The sequence below is a fragment of the Dipodomys merriami genome, unplaced genomic scaffold (genome assembly GCF_024711535.1).
Source record: "Dipodomys merriami isolate MVZ:Mamm:240054 unplaced genomic scaffold, mDipMer1.0.p SCAF_1, whole genome shotgun sequence".
Classification (NCBI taxonomy): Eukaryota; Metazoa; Chordata; class Mammalia; order Rodentia; family Heteromyidae; genus Dipodomys; species Dipodomys merriami.
In genome coordinates this window covers 91,084,219-91,100,477 of record NW_027202270.1, presented here as the reverse complement: position 1 = coordinate 91,100,477, position 16,259 = coordinate 91,084,219, and the positions used below count along the sequence as shown (strand labels likewise).

Genomic DNA, 16,259 nt, shown 5'->3' with positions numbered 1-16,259 from the left:
ACTGTCCTTGTCCCCTCTGCCTGCAGCTGGATTATCACCGGGGCCTCTTGGTGGACCGTCCCTCTGAAACAAAGGCTGAGGAACAGGGTATGCCACGACCCCTGCACCCACCACCACCACCCCCAGTCCAGCCACCACCCCATCCGCGGGCAGAGCAGCGGGAGCAAGAGCGAGCTGTGCGAGAACAGTGGGCAGAGCGGGAACGGGAAATGGAGCGGCGAGAGCGAACTCGATCAGAGCGTGAATGGGATCGGGACAAAGTTCGAGAAGGGCCTCGGTCCAGATCACGGTCCCGTGACCGCCGCCGCAAGGAACGTGCAAAATCTAAAGAAAAGAAGAGTGAGAAAAAAGGTAGTTAGCTATGGGGGCACAGAGACCCAAATGGGATGAGTCAGAGGGTGGTGCATGGAATCTGATTCACTTTCTCACCTCAGAGAAAACCCAGGAAGAGCCACCTGCTAAGTTACTGGATGACCTTTTCCGTAAGACTAAGGCAGCTCCTTGCATCTATTGGCTCCCATTGACTGACAGCCAGGTATGTACTCTCCTTTGGGCCTGCTCAGTGGTAAAGCAAGGCTGTCAGGAGAGTGGGGAAGATGGGGGTGGGCGGTTATTGAGACTGAGGTGGTCCAGATGTTAGCTTCAGATAATAAGGAAAGAAACTAAGCATCAAGAAGCAGAGTTGGCCAGGCACTGGTGGAAGCTGAGATTTGAGGATTGTGCTTCAAAGACAGCATGGACAGGAAAGTTCATGAGACTATTATCTCCAATTAACCACCAGAAAACCAGAAGTGACACTGGCTGAAAGTGGTAAGAGTACTAGCCTTGAGCAAAAGAGCCCAGGAGGAGCGCCCAGGCCCTGAGTTCAAGGCTAGTACTCTGCCATTTAAGCCCAGCTCCACTTGAGACTTTTTGTGGCTAATTGGAGATGAGAGTCTTACCAGGTCAGGCAACAGTGGCTCATGCCTGTAATCCTAGCTACTTAAGATGCTGAGATGTGAGGATCTCAGTTTGAAGCCAGCCTGGGCAGGAAAGTCCCTGAGAGACTCTTAGTCTCCAATTAACTACTCAAAAAGCCAGACAGAAGTGGCTTTGTGGCTCAAAGTGGTAGAGCAAAAAGAGCTCAGAGACAGCGCCCAGGCCAAATTCAGGCCCCATGACTGACCAAAAAAAATCACCAAACCTTCCTACCCGGGATGGTTTCAAATTCTAATACTCAGATCTCAGCTTTTTTTTTTTTTTTTTTTTTTGTCGTGGGGCTTGAACTCTGGGCCTGGGTGCTGTCCCTCTTCAGCTCAAAGCGAACGCTCTACCACTTGAGCCACAGCACCACTTCCTGTTTTCTGAGTGGTTTATTGGAGATGAGTCTCACGGACTTTGCTGCCCGGGCTGGCTTTGAACTGCGATCCTCAGATCTCAGCCTCCTGAGTAGCTAGGGTTACAGGTAAGAGCCACAGGCACCCAGCTTAGATCTCAGCTTCTTGAGCAGTTGAGTGACCCACCATGGGCTGGGAAGGTGGCTCAGTGGTAGAGCGCTTGCCTTGCATGCATGAGGCCCTGGGTTCGATTCCTCAGCACCACATAAACAAAAAGAAAAAAGCCGGACATGGCGCTGTGGCTCAAGTGGAAGTGCTAGCCTTGAGCTGAAGAGCTGAGGGACAGCACCCAGGCCCAGAGTTCAGGTCCCATGACCGGACCCCCAAAAAAAAAGAGTCACCCACCAGCACCTGGCTAAGTAGCAGCTTGTATTTTTTGTTGTTGTTGCTTGTTTGTTTTGCCAGTCCTAGGGCTTGAACTCAGGCCTGGGCACTGTCCCTGAGCTGCTTTTGCTCAAGGTTGGAGTTCCGCCACTTGAGCCACAGTGCCACCACCAGCTTTTTCTGTTTATGTAGTACTGAGGAATTGAACCAAGGGTTTTATGAATCCTAAGCAAGCATTCTATCACTAACCATATTCCCAGCCCCTTGTTGTTTTTTTTTTTTAATATAATTTTATTGTTAATACTAAGATGTACCAAGGGGTTATCATTTCACAAGTCACCAAGCTTCTTAGAACTTGATTTCAATTAATTGAGAAATTCATGTTTTATAAACTTTGGTTTCTGTGTTTTTTTCCTAGAAATTTTGCTTTTTTACCTTTAGTGGGGTTTTTTTGTTTGTTTTGTTTTTTGGTTGTGGGGCTTGAACTCTGGGCCTCTGAGCACTGTCCCTCAGTTTTTCAGCTCAAGGCAAGCACTCTACTACTTGAGCCACAGCGCCACTTCTGGTTTTCTGGTCGTTTATTGGAGATAAGTCTCACAGACAGACTTTCCTGCCTGGGCTGGCTTTGAACCGTGATCCTCAGATCTCAGCCTCCTGAGTAGCTAGGATTACAGGTGTGAGCCACCGGTGTCCGGCTTACCTTTAATTTCTTTGGTGATTGGCCTTTGGAAATTTTTAGGCTTATACCATTCAAGAGGAATGAGATAAAGCAAGGTGCCAGATCACACCTTCTGAGTAGCTAAGATTATATCTGTAATCTTAGCTACTCAGGAGAAGGAGACTTGATTTTGGTTCCAATTCAGCACAGGCAGAGAAGTTTGCTAGATTCCATCTCCAAAATAATCAGCAAAGAGCAGGGCTGAAGGCATGAGTCAAGCTGTAGAGCCCCAAGCAATTAGCAATTTAAAAAAAAAATGCCAGTCCGAATTCAAGCCGCAGTAACAGAGATTTGTTTACATATAGGGTGATAGAAATTAGGGGAATACAGAGGTTGGGCACAGATGGTGTCAATACCTGTCTTGGATAACAAGTACTTTAAAACAAGTATAGTTCCAGGTTCCTCCCCTCCCCTTCCTGCTGAACAGTAGAGCTGAGCTAGGAGTACAAGGCCCAGGCAAGGGGGACCAATGGCTAAAATATGAACAGGTCTGCAGTGCTGCTTCTCTACTCTTCCTTCCTGGCTAGATTGTTCAGAAGGAAGCGGAGCGCGCTGAACGTGCCAAGGAGCGGGAGAAGCGGCGGAAGGAACAAGAGGAGGAAGAGCAAAAGGAGCGGGAGAAGGAAGCTGAGCGGGAACGGAACCGACAACTAGAACGGGAGAAACGGCGCGAGCACAGCCGGGAAAGGGACAGGGAGCGAGAAAGAGACAGGGAGCGCGACCGGGGAGACCGAGATCGGGATAGGGAAAGAGACCGGGAACGAGGCAGGGAGAGAGAGAGGGATCGCAGAGAAACCAAGCGCCACAGCAGAAGCCGGAGTCGAAGCACACCTGTTCGAGACCGCGGCGGGCGCCGCTAGCTGGGAAAACACTAGAGAGCTGCAGGTACCAGCCACTCTGCCCCGGGGGGAGGGGGGTTAAGGCCACAGAGGGATAAGGTACAATCACCACCACCCTGGAACCAAGGGTCTGAAACTTTCACACCATTGCCCAGTGCTGAAGTATGACTGCCACTTGCTTCTACACACCAGATGGAGCAGTGGCCATCTGTACAAACACATACACACACATCCTCCTTAACCTAACTCCGGGTTTAGCCTTCTGCTTCTCATTTCCCATTAATTCTGAGAGGGAAGAGCTAGGTTATGGAGGGAGATGTTTGGCCCGAAGTGGAGAACAGCCACGTGTCCCAGACCTCTCCTTTTCCCTCCATCATGCTCAATGCCTCCCTTGGGTACTCATAGCCTCTTGGGAACAGCTGGGGCCAGGACTGGGTCACCTATGAGCTGAATCAGTCTCCTCCTGAGTCCCGGGGCCCCTGCAGTTCCCAGTCTCTACCCTGCAGCTTTTGCCTCTTGCCCACTGGTTCCACTTTATATCCACCTTTTCCTTTTGTTCAATTTTTATTTTTATTTTTTTTATTATTAAATGATGTGGTCTATGGAAAAATAAAATAAAATCTGACTTAGTTTTAACTAGTATTTGAGTGGCTTTCCTTGGGGAGGGTTGATATGGGAAGCCTTGGCATTTCATGCACCGCTGTGGACCAGCCCTGGCTCTATCAGTCCAAGGCTGTTCTTCACCCTGGGGGCTGGAGGAGAAATGGCGCGTGCCACTTCTGTGTCTTCCTCCCCTCTCCCCAGCAGACAAGAAGGTCGGCTTGGGTCCCACGCATGCTTGGGCTTTTTGGTCACCTGCTCACCACCTTCGAGGTGCTTCCCAAGTCAGCCGCCAGAGGGCAGTGTCCCCTTGCTCTTGGTCCCTGCAAATGAGCTTCCCCCAAAAGGTTCCGCCCTCCAGCCGCCGTCGTCCCTGTCCCTGACTCGTTCCTGGGTCAGACCCGCGGGCTCCCTGGACCCTCCTTCCATCCCCAAGCGCCCCCCAGCCGAGCAGCTGCCGTGCTGTGCGCGGGTTCCCAAAGTGCCGCCTGGCCCTGGCCCACACCAGTATCAAAAGCCGGTTCGGCGCCTGGTCTCCGCAGTGGGCTATTCCCCACCCCGCTGCGCGCTCGCCCTTCACCCAGGGCCCGCGAGGTGCGGCCGCCTTGCGTCTCTGGGGTGCGTCCATTCGGCCGGCTCCTTTCCAATGGCTTGGGCGTCCTCGGCCCGAGTGCCCCGCCGCGGGCCGGGCCTGGCCAGAAGGGCGCCGCATCTGTATGCGCCCAGCAGCCCCGGAACGCCGAGGGGGCGGGCGCCAGGCGCCGCCCCCGCCCCCGCCGCGCGGCCCCGGCTGGCCGGGGAGGGTCGGAGGCTGGGCTCTCCTCTCCCGCGCGGCGCGGCGCGGGGCCGCTCGCTCCTCCGCAGGCGGAGCCTCTTCCCCCGCCCCCTCCGTCTCGCTCCCTTGTTCTCGCCGGGGCCGCTCAGACCTGCAGCGGAGCCGCGGCGCCCGCTCCATCCGCTCTGGGCTGCGCCCGGGGAGCTGGCGGCGGGAGCGGGCTGGGGTGCTCTCGGCCGTCCTGGGCCCCTCGGCCGTGCCAGGTAAGAGCGCCTGCCCGGGAGCCGAGGGTCGGGGATCCTTGCAGGGGCGTCAGGGGGCCCGCAGCGTGCGGGCGTCTTCGGAGCGGTGCGCTCCGTGGCTGCGAGCCGCTGCCGGCAGCCCCGTTCTCCCGCGCTCTACCTCTTTCCCTTCTCGCACACCTCTCTCGGGTTCCTCGATTCTCCCTGCTCTCTGCCTGTTTGCCTTCTCTGCCCCTTGCCTCTTCCCAGCCCTTCCTTCTCAATCTTGTCCTGTCTCTTCCTATCTCTTCTGTCTCTTTGCCTTTTCCTTCCTCTACCTTTCCCCCCTTTTCTCTCTTTTCCCTTTCCCGCTCTCCTTTCCTTCCCCACACTCCTTTCCTTTTCCTATCGCCTTCCTTTCCTTTCCCTTCCCGCTATCCTCTTGCCCACTCCTCTGTTCCCTTCTGTCTCCCCTCCTCGTCCCGCCTCCCTCTCTTTTCCCCAGCCTCCCCCTGGCCTGTCTTCCCTGGGAGGGAGCAAAGGGACTGTCAGGTGTGGATCCGCTCTGGGGGAGGAGGGGCACAAGCGACAGCTACCTGAAGGGTCTCCCCAGGAAGAGAGCAGAGGAGGGGCCTCTCCATCTCTCTCTCTCTCCCCCCCACACTCCCTTCCCGCAGCCCCTCCCTACTTTGCCTGCTCCTGGCTGCTCTCTGCCCGGAATGAAGTTCCCAAGGCCCTATCTGCCCCCCCCCAAGCCCCTCTGACCCCCATTTGTACCTATAGGACTCTTCTCTGCCTTCCACATACCCAGTCTGCCTCCCTGATTTCTTTACCTTCACTGTTGCTGCCTGTTCTGTCTTTTGCTGTTCTGTTTCATCCAGTCTACTCTGTCTACACTGGATAATCCCTGGGTTTTGGCCCAGCTCCAGTGCTAGTGCTGTCTCTGGCCTCTGGGTCAGCCTCCATTTCACCCCCTCACAAGTCTCTTTTTCCTGCGGACAACCCTGTCCCTTCTTTTAGCTCTAGCCCCAACTCATGCCCCTTAAGGACTGCAGCTGGCAGTGTGGCTGGAGAGAAGTGGGATTCCCCATAGGAGAGGGACTTTCATCGGCTCTCAACCTATCTTAGGCTGTGCTTTCTCATATCTTAGCCTGACCTAGACACCTAAGGCCAGACCTCTATGAATCCCAACCTCTTGAGCTTGAGCCCTTGCTGTTAGCCCCTCCTTCAGTTCCCTGGCGACCAGCCCAAGGTGGGAGGACAGGAGAGATTTGGGATTCCCGGCCCTCCTAGCATCATCGCCTCTCCTGTTCTCCATCTCAGCTTCTGTACTCGAGTTGACTGCCCTGGGATTTATCAGCTTAGAGGGCTGGAGGTGAATATAGGCAGAGTCTGGGTGGAGAGATGGACTAAACTGTCTACACTGCCTTAGTCCGGGTTCTGGGCAGTGGGGTGGTAGGTCTTTGGTAGGGTTTAGGATTTCCTTGACCCTGAGCAGCAACCTGTCCCACAGGTGCAGATCCATGGGGTAGCCCCACCATACCTGCCTCTCTACCCCAGCCAGCTCATGGGCCACCAGATCCAGCCCAGCCTCAGCACCTAGGGCCAGTGAAAGAGCCCTGGCTGGAATCCAAAGATGTGGGGCCTCATGAGGCTCCTGCTGGCTTGGCTGGGTGGCTGGGGCTGCATGGGGCGTCTGGCAGCCCCAGTCCAGGCCTGGGCAGGGTTCCGGGGGCGCCCAGGCCCTACACTGCTACGGACCCGAAGGAGCTGGGTCTGGAACCAGTTCTTTGTCATTGAAGAATATGCTGGTCCAGAGCCCGTCCTTATTGGCAAGGTAAGGATCAGCCCCTCCCATGTCTACTCTTAACTACTCTGGTCAGGCCCAGCCCTGTCCTGCAACTTCATTACTTCTGCAATGACCTTGGGCCTTGGGACTCCTAATGCTCCACCCCTAAATCTAGACTCTCTAACCCTTTATCCCCTGTACTTGGAGCCCTCTACTATTTTTCCCTGACTCCTACAGCTGCACTCAGATGTTGACCGGGGTGAGGGCCGCACCAAGTACCTGCTGACCGGGGAGGGGGCAGGCACTGTATTTGTGATTGACGAGGCCACAGGCAATATCCATGTGACCAAGAGCCTAGACCGTGAGGAGAAGGCACAATATGTGCTCCTGGCTCAAGCTGTGGACCGAGCTTCCAACCGGCCTCTGGAGCCCCCATCAGAGTTTATCATCAAAGTGCAAGACATCAACGACAATCCACCCGTGTTCCCCCTTGGGCCTTACCATGCCACAGTGCCCGAGATGTCTAACGTCGGTAAGCACCCTGCTTGCTTTCTTCTGGCCCCTTCTCCTCCTTCCCCTTTTGCTGTCTGCCCCCAGAAGCCGCCTCCTTTTTAATTCAGCCTCCCTCACATCAGAGCCCCCTTCACCACCTGTTCTTCTGCATCTGTCCCTATTGCTGCTTAATGGGAGTGCTGGGATCCCCCACAGGGACATCTGTGATTCAGGTGACTGCTCATGATGCTGATGACCCCAGCTATGGGAACAGCGCAAAGCTGGTGTACACTGTGCTGGATGGACTGCCTTTCTTCTCTGTGGACCCCCAGACTGGTGAGGATAGAGCTAAAGAGCCTAAGGGGACAAGCCTCAGGGGTGCATACTCCCTGACCCAGTGTCTCTCCCCAGGAGTGGTAAGAACAGCTATCCCCAACATGGACCGGGAGACCCAGGAGGAGTTCTTGGTGGTGATCCAGGCCAAGGACATGGGCGGCCACATGGGGGGGCTGTCGGGCAGCACTACGGTGACAGTCACCCTCAGCGATGTCAACGACAACCCCCCAAAGTTCCCTCAGAGTAAGGAGGCTGTGCTTTCCTTTGACCCTTGGCCTTGGAGAATCCATCTCCCCCCAGCCCTAACCCTAGCCAGATTCCAGGAGAAGGGAGTGTTGGGGGTAGGGAGAAGATCCCGAGACCTCTATAAGAACATGTTTTCCCTAAATCCTCTCCTAAGGCTTGTACCAGTTCTCTGTGGTGGAGACAGCTGGGCCTGGCACCCTGGTGGGTCGGCTCCAGGCCCAGGACCCAGACCTGGGGGACAATGCCCTCATGGCATACAGCATCCTGGATGGGGAAGGGTCAGAGGCCTTCAGCATCAGCACAGACTCCCAGGGTCAAGATGGGCTCCTCACTGTCCGGAAGGTTAGCTCCTACCTGGGGACACCTGCAGACCTGGCTTGCCTAGCCTGTGGGAGGCCATGGATCTGATCCCCCTGCAACAAGGTGGGGATGGGGGACAAATGCCTGTAGACTCATTTGTACCCATCTCCTGCCCCTCCCAAGGGGCACATTTCTAAGTGATCTCCTAAAATGCTCAGGACTCCAATGTTGGAGTTTAGAGGTTGTGGTTATCTTAACCCAGACCCTGAGGCCTGGAAAGGGAACGGGACTGATTCAAGGTCATTTAATGAGTCTATAATAGAGCTGGGGGTGGCTCTAAAGTTACCAGCTCTGCAATGGGCTGCTTACCTGCCTTCACTCTGCACTGGACACACATGGGGAGGAGACTTTCCACTGTGAGCTGGGCCTGCTCTGGCTTCCATATGTCTCACTTGCTTTGTCTCCCCTCACCACAGCCCCTAGACTTTGAGACTCGTCGTTCCTACTCCTTCCGTGTAGAAGCCACCAACACACTCATTGACCCAGCCTACCTTCGGCGAGGCCCCTTCAAGGATGTAGCCTCTGTGCGTGTGACTGTTCAGGATGCCCCAGAGCCACCTGCCTTCACTCAGGCCACCTACCACCTGGTGGTGCCAGAGAACAAAGCTCCTGGGACCCTAGTGGGCCAGATCTCAGCCATTGACCTGGACTCCCCGGCAAGCCCAATCAGGTAAGCTGGGGTATGTGCTGGATAGGGCAGGGACTCAAAAGGAGCACAGACGCTTCCAGGATGTGCTTCCTTAATCTGGCTACGATTCTGCCTCCCAGCAAAGGTCTCCCTTCCTGTACCTGCTTACTGGTTTGCAGGCATGGGTGCCTAGGGAGGCCTGGAGGGCCTGGCTAATGATACCTAACTCTACCCATTCTCTGGGTACATTAGAGAGGCAGTGTCAGCAAATACCTCCTTTGGTAAGTCGATCTCTACTGATCACTGAGTGCTTCACATTTTTCCACTCCACATTTTATTCTTACAATGGCCCTGCGAAGTAGATGTCAGCATTTCCAGCTGTTTTAGTAGCAAAATGTGTGTGGTTAAGTAATTTACCCATAATACATAGCAGAGCTGGGATTTGAATCTAGACCTATCTGCCCTGAGAACAGAGGTCAAATGATTTCCCCAAGGTCACATAGTTGGGCCAAGGCAGAACAGGGCTGAAACACAGGTCCATAGGTGCCCAGAACAGAAACCAGAAGTCTGAAAGATGGATAGTGTTTATCTCTTCTATTTTCCTCTATCTTCCCTCACGCTCATGAAGTTTGGTCTCCCTATCCTAGGTCCTCCCCAATATATGTTCACTTTGAGGGGACTGTAGCCTGAATATGGCTCTGGATGCATGGGGAAGTCTCTGCTCAAGAAGCTGGGGCCCTGGGGCCTCTGCCCACATGAGCCAGGAGGCCCAGAGGAAGGGAGGGATGGCCGTTCCCAGATCAGGTACTAGCACAGGTCCTATCTTCCCCAGATACTCCATCCTCCCTCACTCAGATCCAGAGCGTTGCTTCTCCATCGAGCCCGAAGATGGCACCATCCGAACAGCAGTGTCCCTTGACCGTGAGGCTCATGTCTGGCACAATCTCACCGTGCTGGCCACAGAGCTGGGTGAGGAGTCCCCACCCCCTGGGAAGGCAGCATTCTTCTGGCAGAGGGCCAACTGTCCCTGAGTGTGGTGGAGGAGGGCCATGACTGCCATCACACCCTCACACCCCATGTGTCATCAAGCAGGCGGCCTGTCTCATAGGGTGGTCCAGGCAGGGCACAGTAAGTCTGCCTGCGCATTTTCCTCACCCTGGATCTGCCCTCTCACCTGACTTGTCCCAGTCCAAAACAAAATGAGAGGCTCATAGCTCCCAACCTGTGTGCTGGCAGGCCCTGCCCTTCCATTCTTTGCTTCAGGTTAGAACTGGGCCCAGAAAAGGGCTGTGCACCTACCCTGGGAACTGAGCTGGCATGTGCCAGCAGCCCCTCTCAGAGAAGCCCTGCCGAGACCCCCAGCTCCATATAGGAGCTCTTCTTGTGCTTCCTAAATTACCAGCAGCTCGTTCACCTCCCCTGGCCTGAGGAAATGGAGAAACCTCCCTCCCTTCTTTCCTCCTACTCATGCCTGTGCTGTCTTCACCTGTGTATCAGAATGGCTTGCATGTACATGTTTATACATGGCAGGAAGAACTGTGTATGTGTGCGTGCAGATATGTAGTCCGGAATATGTGCAATTCTGTATGTATGAAAAGTAATGTGAGTGATGTGTATAACTGGGTATGTGTTTACAATTGAGTGTATCAAATTTCTAATTTATGCATATGCGGGATTAGATGGGTATATATATATATATATATATGCTTTATATATATATATATATATATATGCTTTATATATGTGGGTATTTATGGGCAGATAATAGTAATTTGTTACTTATTGTGGGCCAGGCACTATTTTAGGTACCAAAAATGGATTAACTCCTTTAGTCATCACTTCAGCTTGCTTGCTTGCTTGCTTTTTCTGCTTGTCATGGGACTTAAACTCAGGGCCTGAGCACTGTCTCTGAGCTTCTTTGGCTTAAGGCTAGCACTCTACCACTTGAGCCACAATGCCACTTCAGGCTCTTTTCTGTTTATATGTACTGAGGAATCGAACCTGGGGCTTCATTCATGCTAAGCAAGCACTCTACCACTGAGCCACATTCCCAGCCTCCCATTTTTAAATGAGGAACCTCAGACAAAGAGAAGTTAACTTGCCCAAGGTCACACAGCAAAATAAGTAGTAGAGGCATTCCATCTCATGAGTCTGAAGTCGGAGCCATATGTGTGTGAGTTTGGTTCTTTTTTTTTTTTTTGGTCAGTTGTGGGGTTTGAACTCTGGGCCTGGGTTCTGTCCCTCAGCTCTTCAGCTCAAGGCTAGTGCTCTACCACTTGAGCCATGGTGCCACTTCCAGTTTTCTGGTAGTTAATTGGAGATAAGAGTCTCATGGACTTTCCTTCCCCAGGCTGGCTTTGAACCGTGATCCTCATATCTCAGCCTCCTAGTTAGAATTACAGGCATAAGCCACCAGTTCCTGGCTTGTTTCTGACTATGCAACTATGTGTGCTACTTGACAGTGCTGTGTGTCTGTAGTCATGAAGATTTCTCTGTGTGTGTGTGTGTGTGTGTGTGTGTGTGTGTGTGCATGTGTGTACATACATAGGATTTTGTGGTATGTGTGGGTATGTGTAGGGGTGTGTGTGTGTGTGTGTATGTGTGTGTGTGTGTGTGTGTGTGTGTGTCCCAATTATCTTCTCACTTCCTGTCAAATCCTGCTCCTCCCACCATTGGCTTTGAGCCCTGGACTCTTCCTTTATTGCAGTGAAGGAGTGTCTGCAAGTTAGCCCAGCTCCTACAGTGAGGCAATCCACAGCTTCCCCACCCAGGTTGTGACCTCAGCCCCTTCATCCAGGGTAGCCAGCTCTCCCCTGCCTAAGGAATTGGGAGGCTCAGCCTAGGAGATGGGCATACACACTCTGTGCCTCTTTTGAATGGTATGGACAGTGAGAAGCAAGGTGGGATACTGGTGAAGAAGGGGTAAAGAGGGGACCTCAGCTCTGTATCCCATAGACCATGTGGCTTTTCCCTCTCCAGGGTCAACTCTAAGTAATACAAATTTCTGTACTACAGCTTTCTAGACCTCATCTCTAATGATGTATGTCTGTGTGTTTTGTCTGTCTGTCCATCTGACAATACTATACGTGGCTTTGCATAAAAATGCATTTTCTGGGCTCTGCCTGCATGGGGGGAGCATATCAAACACCTGTACATTGCACTTGTTTTAAACATTCTTATGTTTGCTATATGATATGACTATTTTATGGTTGATGTCTGTACATACCTGTATATATCCTCTTGTTGACCATTTATGCCCATGCTGCATGTGCCTTGCGTATGTTATTGTACATGGTGTGTCATGGGTACTGCATTCCCATATATTGTATATTATGCTTATCTTGGGCACTACATGATTATCACATCCACTTGGCATTGTTCCATTCACATAACCACATGGTTTGCTGCTTGCACATTACAATGTGTTGCATGTGCACTTTATGGGACCGGTAAAATGTGTTATATTGTGTGTGTGTGTGTGTGTGTGTGTGTGTGTGTGTGGTGTATGTGTGGGTGTTCTGGCTTTAGACAGCTCCGCACAGGCCTCCCGTGTGCAAGTGGCCATCCAGACCCTGGATGAGAATGACAACGCGCCCCAGCTAGCTGAGCCTTATGACACCTTTGTGTGTGATTCTGCAGCTCCTGGACAGGTGAGCAACTGAAATAGCTGGCTAGGCTGGCCCCCAAGGCCTCTAGCAGTCTACATTCAAGGCATTGCTTCTTCCTCCCAGTTGATTCAAGTCATCCGGGCTCTGGACAGAGATGAAGCTGGCAACAGTAGCCGAGTCTCCCTTCAAGGTCCTGTGGGTCCTGACACTAACTTCACAGTCCGGGACAACCGAGGTAGGTAGCTTCCCAAAACCATACCACGCCTGTCTTCCTTCTCTCCTTTCCACCACCCCTACCCCAGCCTGCCTAGCCCATGTCCCAACAGAAGGATATGGGTTTACTTTCCAGTTTTCCCATGGGAAGCTGGCTCTATGTGCTAGACCAATCTTTCCAGGAAGATGTCCTAAGATGTAATCCAACAACTTCTCCTTCCTACAGATGGTTCTGCCAGCCTGCTGCTGCCCCCCCGCCCCGCTCCACCTCGCCCAGCCCCCTACCTTGTACCCATAGAACTGTGGGATTGGGGGCATCCAGTCCTCAGCAGCACTGCCACAGTGACTGTCAGCGTGTGCCGCTGCCGGCCTGATGGATCCGTAGCATCCTGCCGGCCTGAAGCCCAGCTCTCACCCACCGGTCTCAGTACTGGTGCCCTGCTTGCCATTGTCACCTGTGTGGGCACCCTGCTTGGTGAGCCAGGCCACAGTGGGACACAGTTGTGGAACATGGGCCTGCTGGGGGAGGGAAATGGATCTAGGGCTTAAGTGGCCATGCATGCCTGGATTTTCCCACCACCTGATGCCTTGGCCTCATATCCCTGATTTGTAATCTGTGGCAGTAACAACCATAAAAACTATTTAATTCTTGTTCTGTGCCGATATGGTGTTAGGCATATCACTTGTGGTATTTTGTCTTTTCAACAACCCAGAGAGATATATGTTTTACATATAGTGTAAAAAGAAGATCAAAGAGCCAGGTTCTGGTGGCTCACCCTTATAATCTTAGCTACTCAGGAGGCTGAGATCTGAGGATTGGTGGTCTCCAACCACCACAGACCCAGTAATGGAGCTGTGGCACAAAGAGGTAGAGTGCTAGCCTTGAACCCAAAAGCTCAAGACAGTGCCCAGGCCCTGGGCTCCAATCCCAGGACACGCACCCACCCACACACACACAGACACACACACACACATGTGCATGCACACGCACCCAGCAGAGAAATTTAAGCAAATTCCCAGTGGTCTCAGAGCAAGTCAATATCCCCAGATGTCAATCCTTGGACTTTCAACCTTAGATCACCTGGACTCCCCTTATACCTGTGCCATTCAGCCCCCCATTCTTGCCCTGCCGGCTCAGCAGCCTGTGTGCTTTGCCTTGCAGCCCTGGTGGTGCTGTTCGTGGCCCTGCGGCGGCAGAAGCAGGAGGCACTGATGGTACTGGAGGAAGAGGATGTACGAGAGAACATCATCACTTATGATGATGAGGGCGGCGGCGAAGAGGACACTGAGGCCTTTGATATCACAGCCCTGCAGAACCCAGATGGGGCTGCCCCACCACCTCCTGGCCCACCAGTGCGCCGTGATGTGCTGCCCAGGGCCCGGGCACCACGCCAGCCCAGGCCACCCGGCCCTGCCGATGTAGCCCAGCTCCTGGCTCTACGGCTGCATGAGGCAGATGAGGACCCCAGTGTGCCCCCCTACGACTCTGTGCAGGTGTACGGCTATGAGGGCCGAGGCTCCTCCTGCGGCTCGCTCAGCTCCCTGGGCTCTGGCAGTGAGGCTGGTGGGGCCCCAGGACCTGTGGAGCCGCTGGATGACTGGGGCCCACTCTTCCGCACCCTGGCTGAGCTCTATGGGGCCAAAGAGCCCCCGGCCCCCTGAGTGCTGGCCCTGGCCCTGCCCTCTGCAGTGGGGCAGCTGGCCCAGGCCTTCTGAGTGAGCCCCACAGGGTCCAGGAAATCGGTGGCAACCTAGGGGCCCAAGGCCTCCTCCTGGCCCCTGTGTCCTTCCTTCCCCTGGGCACCCTTGCTCTTATCCCCACTCCTAAGTCGGTCTGTGTGTCTCTCCAGGGATTTCTGTCTGTCTGTGACACTCTCCCTTCTGTCCAGGTCTGGGTTTTGGGACTCTGACCTTGAACCTCTCTGTTCTGTCACTGTGACTCTCTGTGACTGTTTTTGTCTCTATGATTCTAAACTTCTCACACTCTGTCTCCCCTGCCCACACACATGCTCCATGTCTGTTTCCTGCCTCCGTCTCCCCTCTTTGGGTCCCTGTGACTGCTTTTTAGTTTTATTCTGTTGTCCACTCCATCCCCAACGCAAGAGAAACTTCCAGCCACTGCTGCCCACCCTCCTGCAGGGGACGCCCTGCCCCAGGTCAGTGACCCTAGGCTGCTGGCTTAGGAAGGGGTGGAAGGAAGTTCCTCCCCCACTCCCATCTCTCACAGCTCTCCTGTCCTTACAGACCTGCCCGCATGGTTCCATCCATCACTCATGGCCTCATCCTGGCTCCACTGGCCCCCAGCAGAAGGAAGGAGCCAGCCCACCTCCCAGGGCTAGAGCTCCAGCCCCCACGTGGCCGCCTCCCTGGAGCTCTGCCCAGCTGTCAGCCTGCCCTGGGCATTCCAGCTCCAGGCATTGTCTAGTGTGCTTCCCAGACCCCAGAGGGAAAAGGGGGAGGGAAAAAGGGAGGCAGCTGGGGAAAGGGGAAAGAGGGAGGAAGGGGAGGGGCCTCCATCTCTAATTTCATAATAAACAAACACTTTATTTTGTAATGCTGGAGCCCTGCTTCTGTTTCAGCATTCAGGTTTCTGGACAGAGCTAAGGCCTGAGCCATCTCCCTGCTCATTCCTTCTCTTTGGATTTGGGTCATTCCATTTGGAGAGCAATTCTCTGGGTTCCTTGGTGGTCTCAAACTGTCCATGGAATTGACTGTCCATGTGTAGAGATTGGCAAGAGGAAAAGGTGGGCAGGAGGAATACAAGTAAGAGCTAGTGAGGAAAAAGAATGAGAACAAGAAGAGGAGGCTCCGGTCTAGGAAAAAATATGTGGGTGGGTAGACAGCTGAGAGGTGCAAGCCAGCCTTCCCTGAGCTTGTAGTGCCAATGGAGAAAGGGTGAGAGTCACACTGAACCTCAGCCTGCCTTTAATTCTCCCTCCCTGCCTAGTCCTTGTGCAGCAGAAAGGAGGGAGAGGATGCAGACAAGCCAAATAATTCATCTGGGGAAGCAGCTGAGAGGGGACTTGCAGGACCCACCCCCTCCTCCCAATGCCCATTTCCTCAGGCAGAGAAGGGGCCTGCTGGGAAGCTGCACAAGACCCAGGCTCTTACTCTAGGCAGAGCTTCTCAAGACATGGGTAGGTGGGTCAAGACACATCTTCACAACCCTTCTTGCTAAGCGTATGTGCTGACAACTAGGAAAAACTGCCTTTTCATGCCTAGATTGGGGGAAGGAGTCTCACCTCCAGGGCTGTTACTGACTGCTGAAGCTGGACTCCTGGATCCCTGACAGGCCAAGGGGCTGTCTATCCCCACAAGGCCTCAGAGACTAAGAAGGCAGCAGTGGAAGCAGGGCATCGGAGGGGACAAGTTCTTCCGATTCAAGGCAGGAAGGTCATCTCTACCCCTTTGATCTTCCCCTGATATCTGCATCAGACCTTCAGGAATCATTGGAGCAATGAAGAAATAGACTCACTGTCTGGTCCACTTTACTGGAAGAGGGGGGTACATTTCACCAAAAGGACAGGCAAAGCCATGTTACCCTCCTATTCAAAAGTTTCTCTTTTCTGGTCTGTTTTTTTATACTTGCATATAACAACTGCATATTTATTACCACATTCAAATGCACAGATACCACCACCACCACCACCACCACCACCCATACACACTGACCTATACCTAGATGGAAGGCCTACCCACCTCTGTGGACAGGAATCTGTACCCTCTATGGGTCA

At 53.5% G+C, this 16,259-nt stretch overlaps 2 protein-coding genes across 15 annotated transcripts in view; both read left to right on the top strand.

Annotated features, from left to right (window-relative positions):
* The window catches only part of Acin1 (apoptotic chromatin condensation inducer 1), a 50,544-nt gene extending 46,651 nt beyond the window's left edge, over positions 1-3,893 (top strand). For all 13 annotated transcript variants that reach the window (XM_070025079.1, XM_070025063.1, XM_070025070.1 and 10 more), the window contains 3 exons: positions 27-351; positions 435-535; positions 2,946-3,893. In XM_070025079.1, the coding sequence (XP_069881180.1) occupies positions 27-351; positions 435-535; positions 2,946-3,278 (759 nt within the window). In that variant the 3' untranslated portion in view covers positions 3,279-3,893. The remainder of the gene's footprint in view (positions 1-26; positions 352-434; positions 536-2,945) is intronic.
* A 921-nt stretch (positions 3,894-4,814) lies between these two features.
* Cdh24 (cadherin 24) lies at positions 4,815-14,990 on the top strand. 2 transcript variants are annotated; one of them, XM_070025041.1, is made up of 13 exons: positions 4,815-4,895; positions 6,367-6,690; positions 6,994-7,174; positions 7,351-7,470; positions 7,546-7,713; positions 7,871-8,058; positions 8,493-8,746; positions 9,537-9,673; positions 12,233-12,354; positions 12,436-12,547; positions 12,752-13,000; positions 13,688-14,681; positions 14,770-14,990. In XM_070025041.1, exons 2-12 carry the CDS (start codon positions 6,490-6,492, stop codon positions 14,185-14,187), a joined length of 2,232 nt encoding a protein of 743 aa, XP_069881142.1. In that variant the 5' UTR covers positions 4,815-4,895; positions 6,367-6,489; the 3' UTR covers positions 14,188-14,681; positions 14,770-14,990. The 2 variants fall into 2 exon arrangements, with proteins under 2 accessions (XP_069881142.1, XP_069881132.1); XM_070025031.1 differs by having other exon boundaries at positions 6,880-7,174.
* Positions 14,991-16,259: the final 1,269 nt, after the last annotated feature.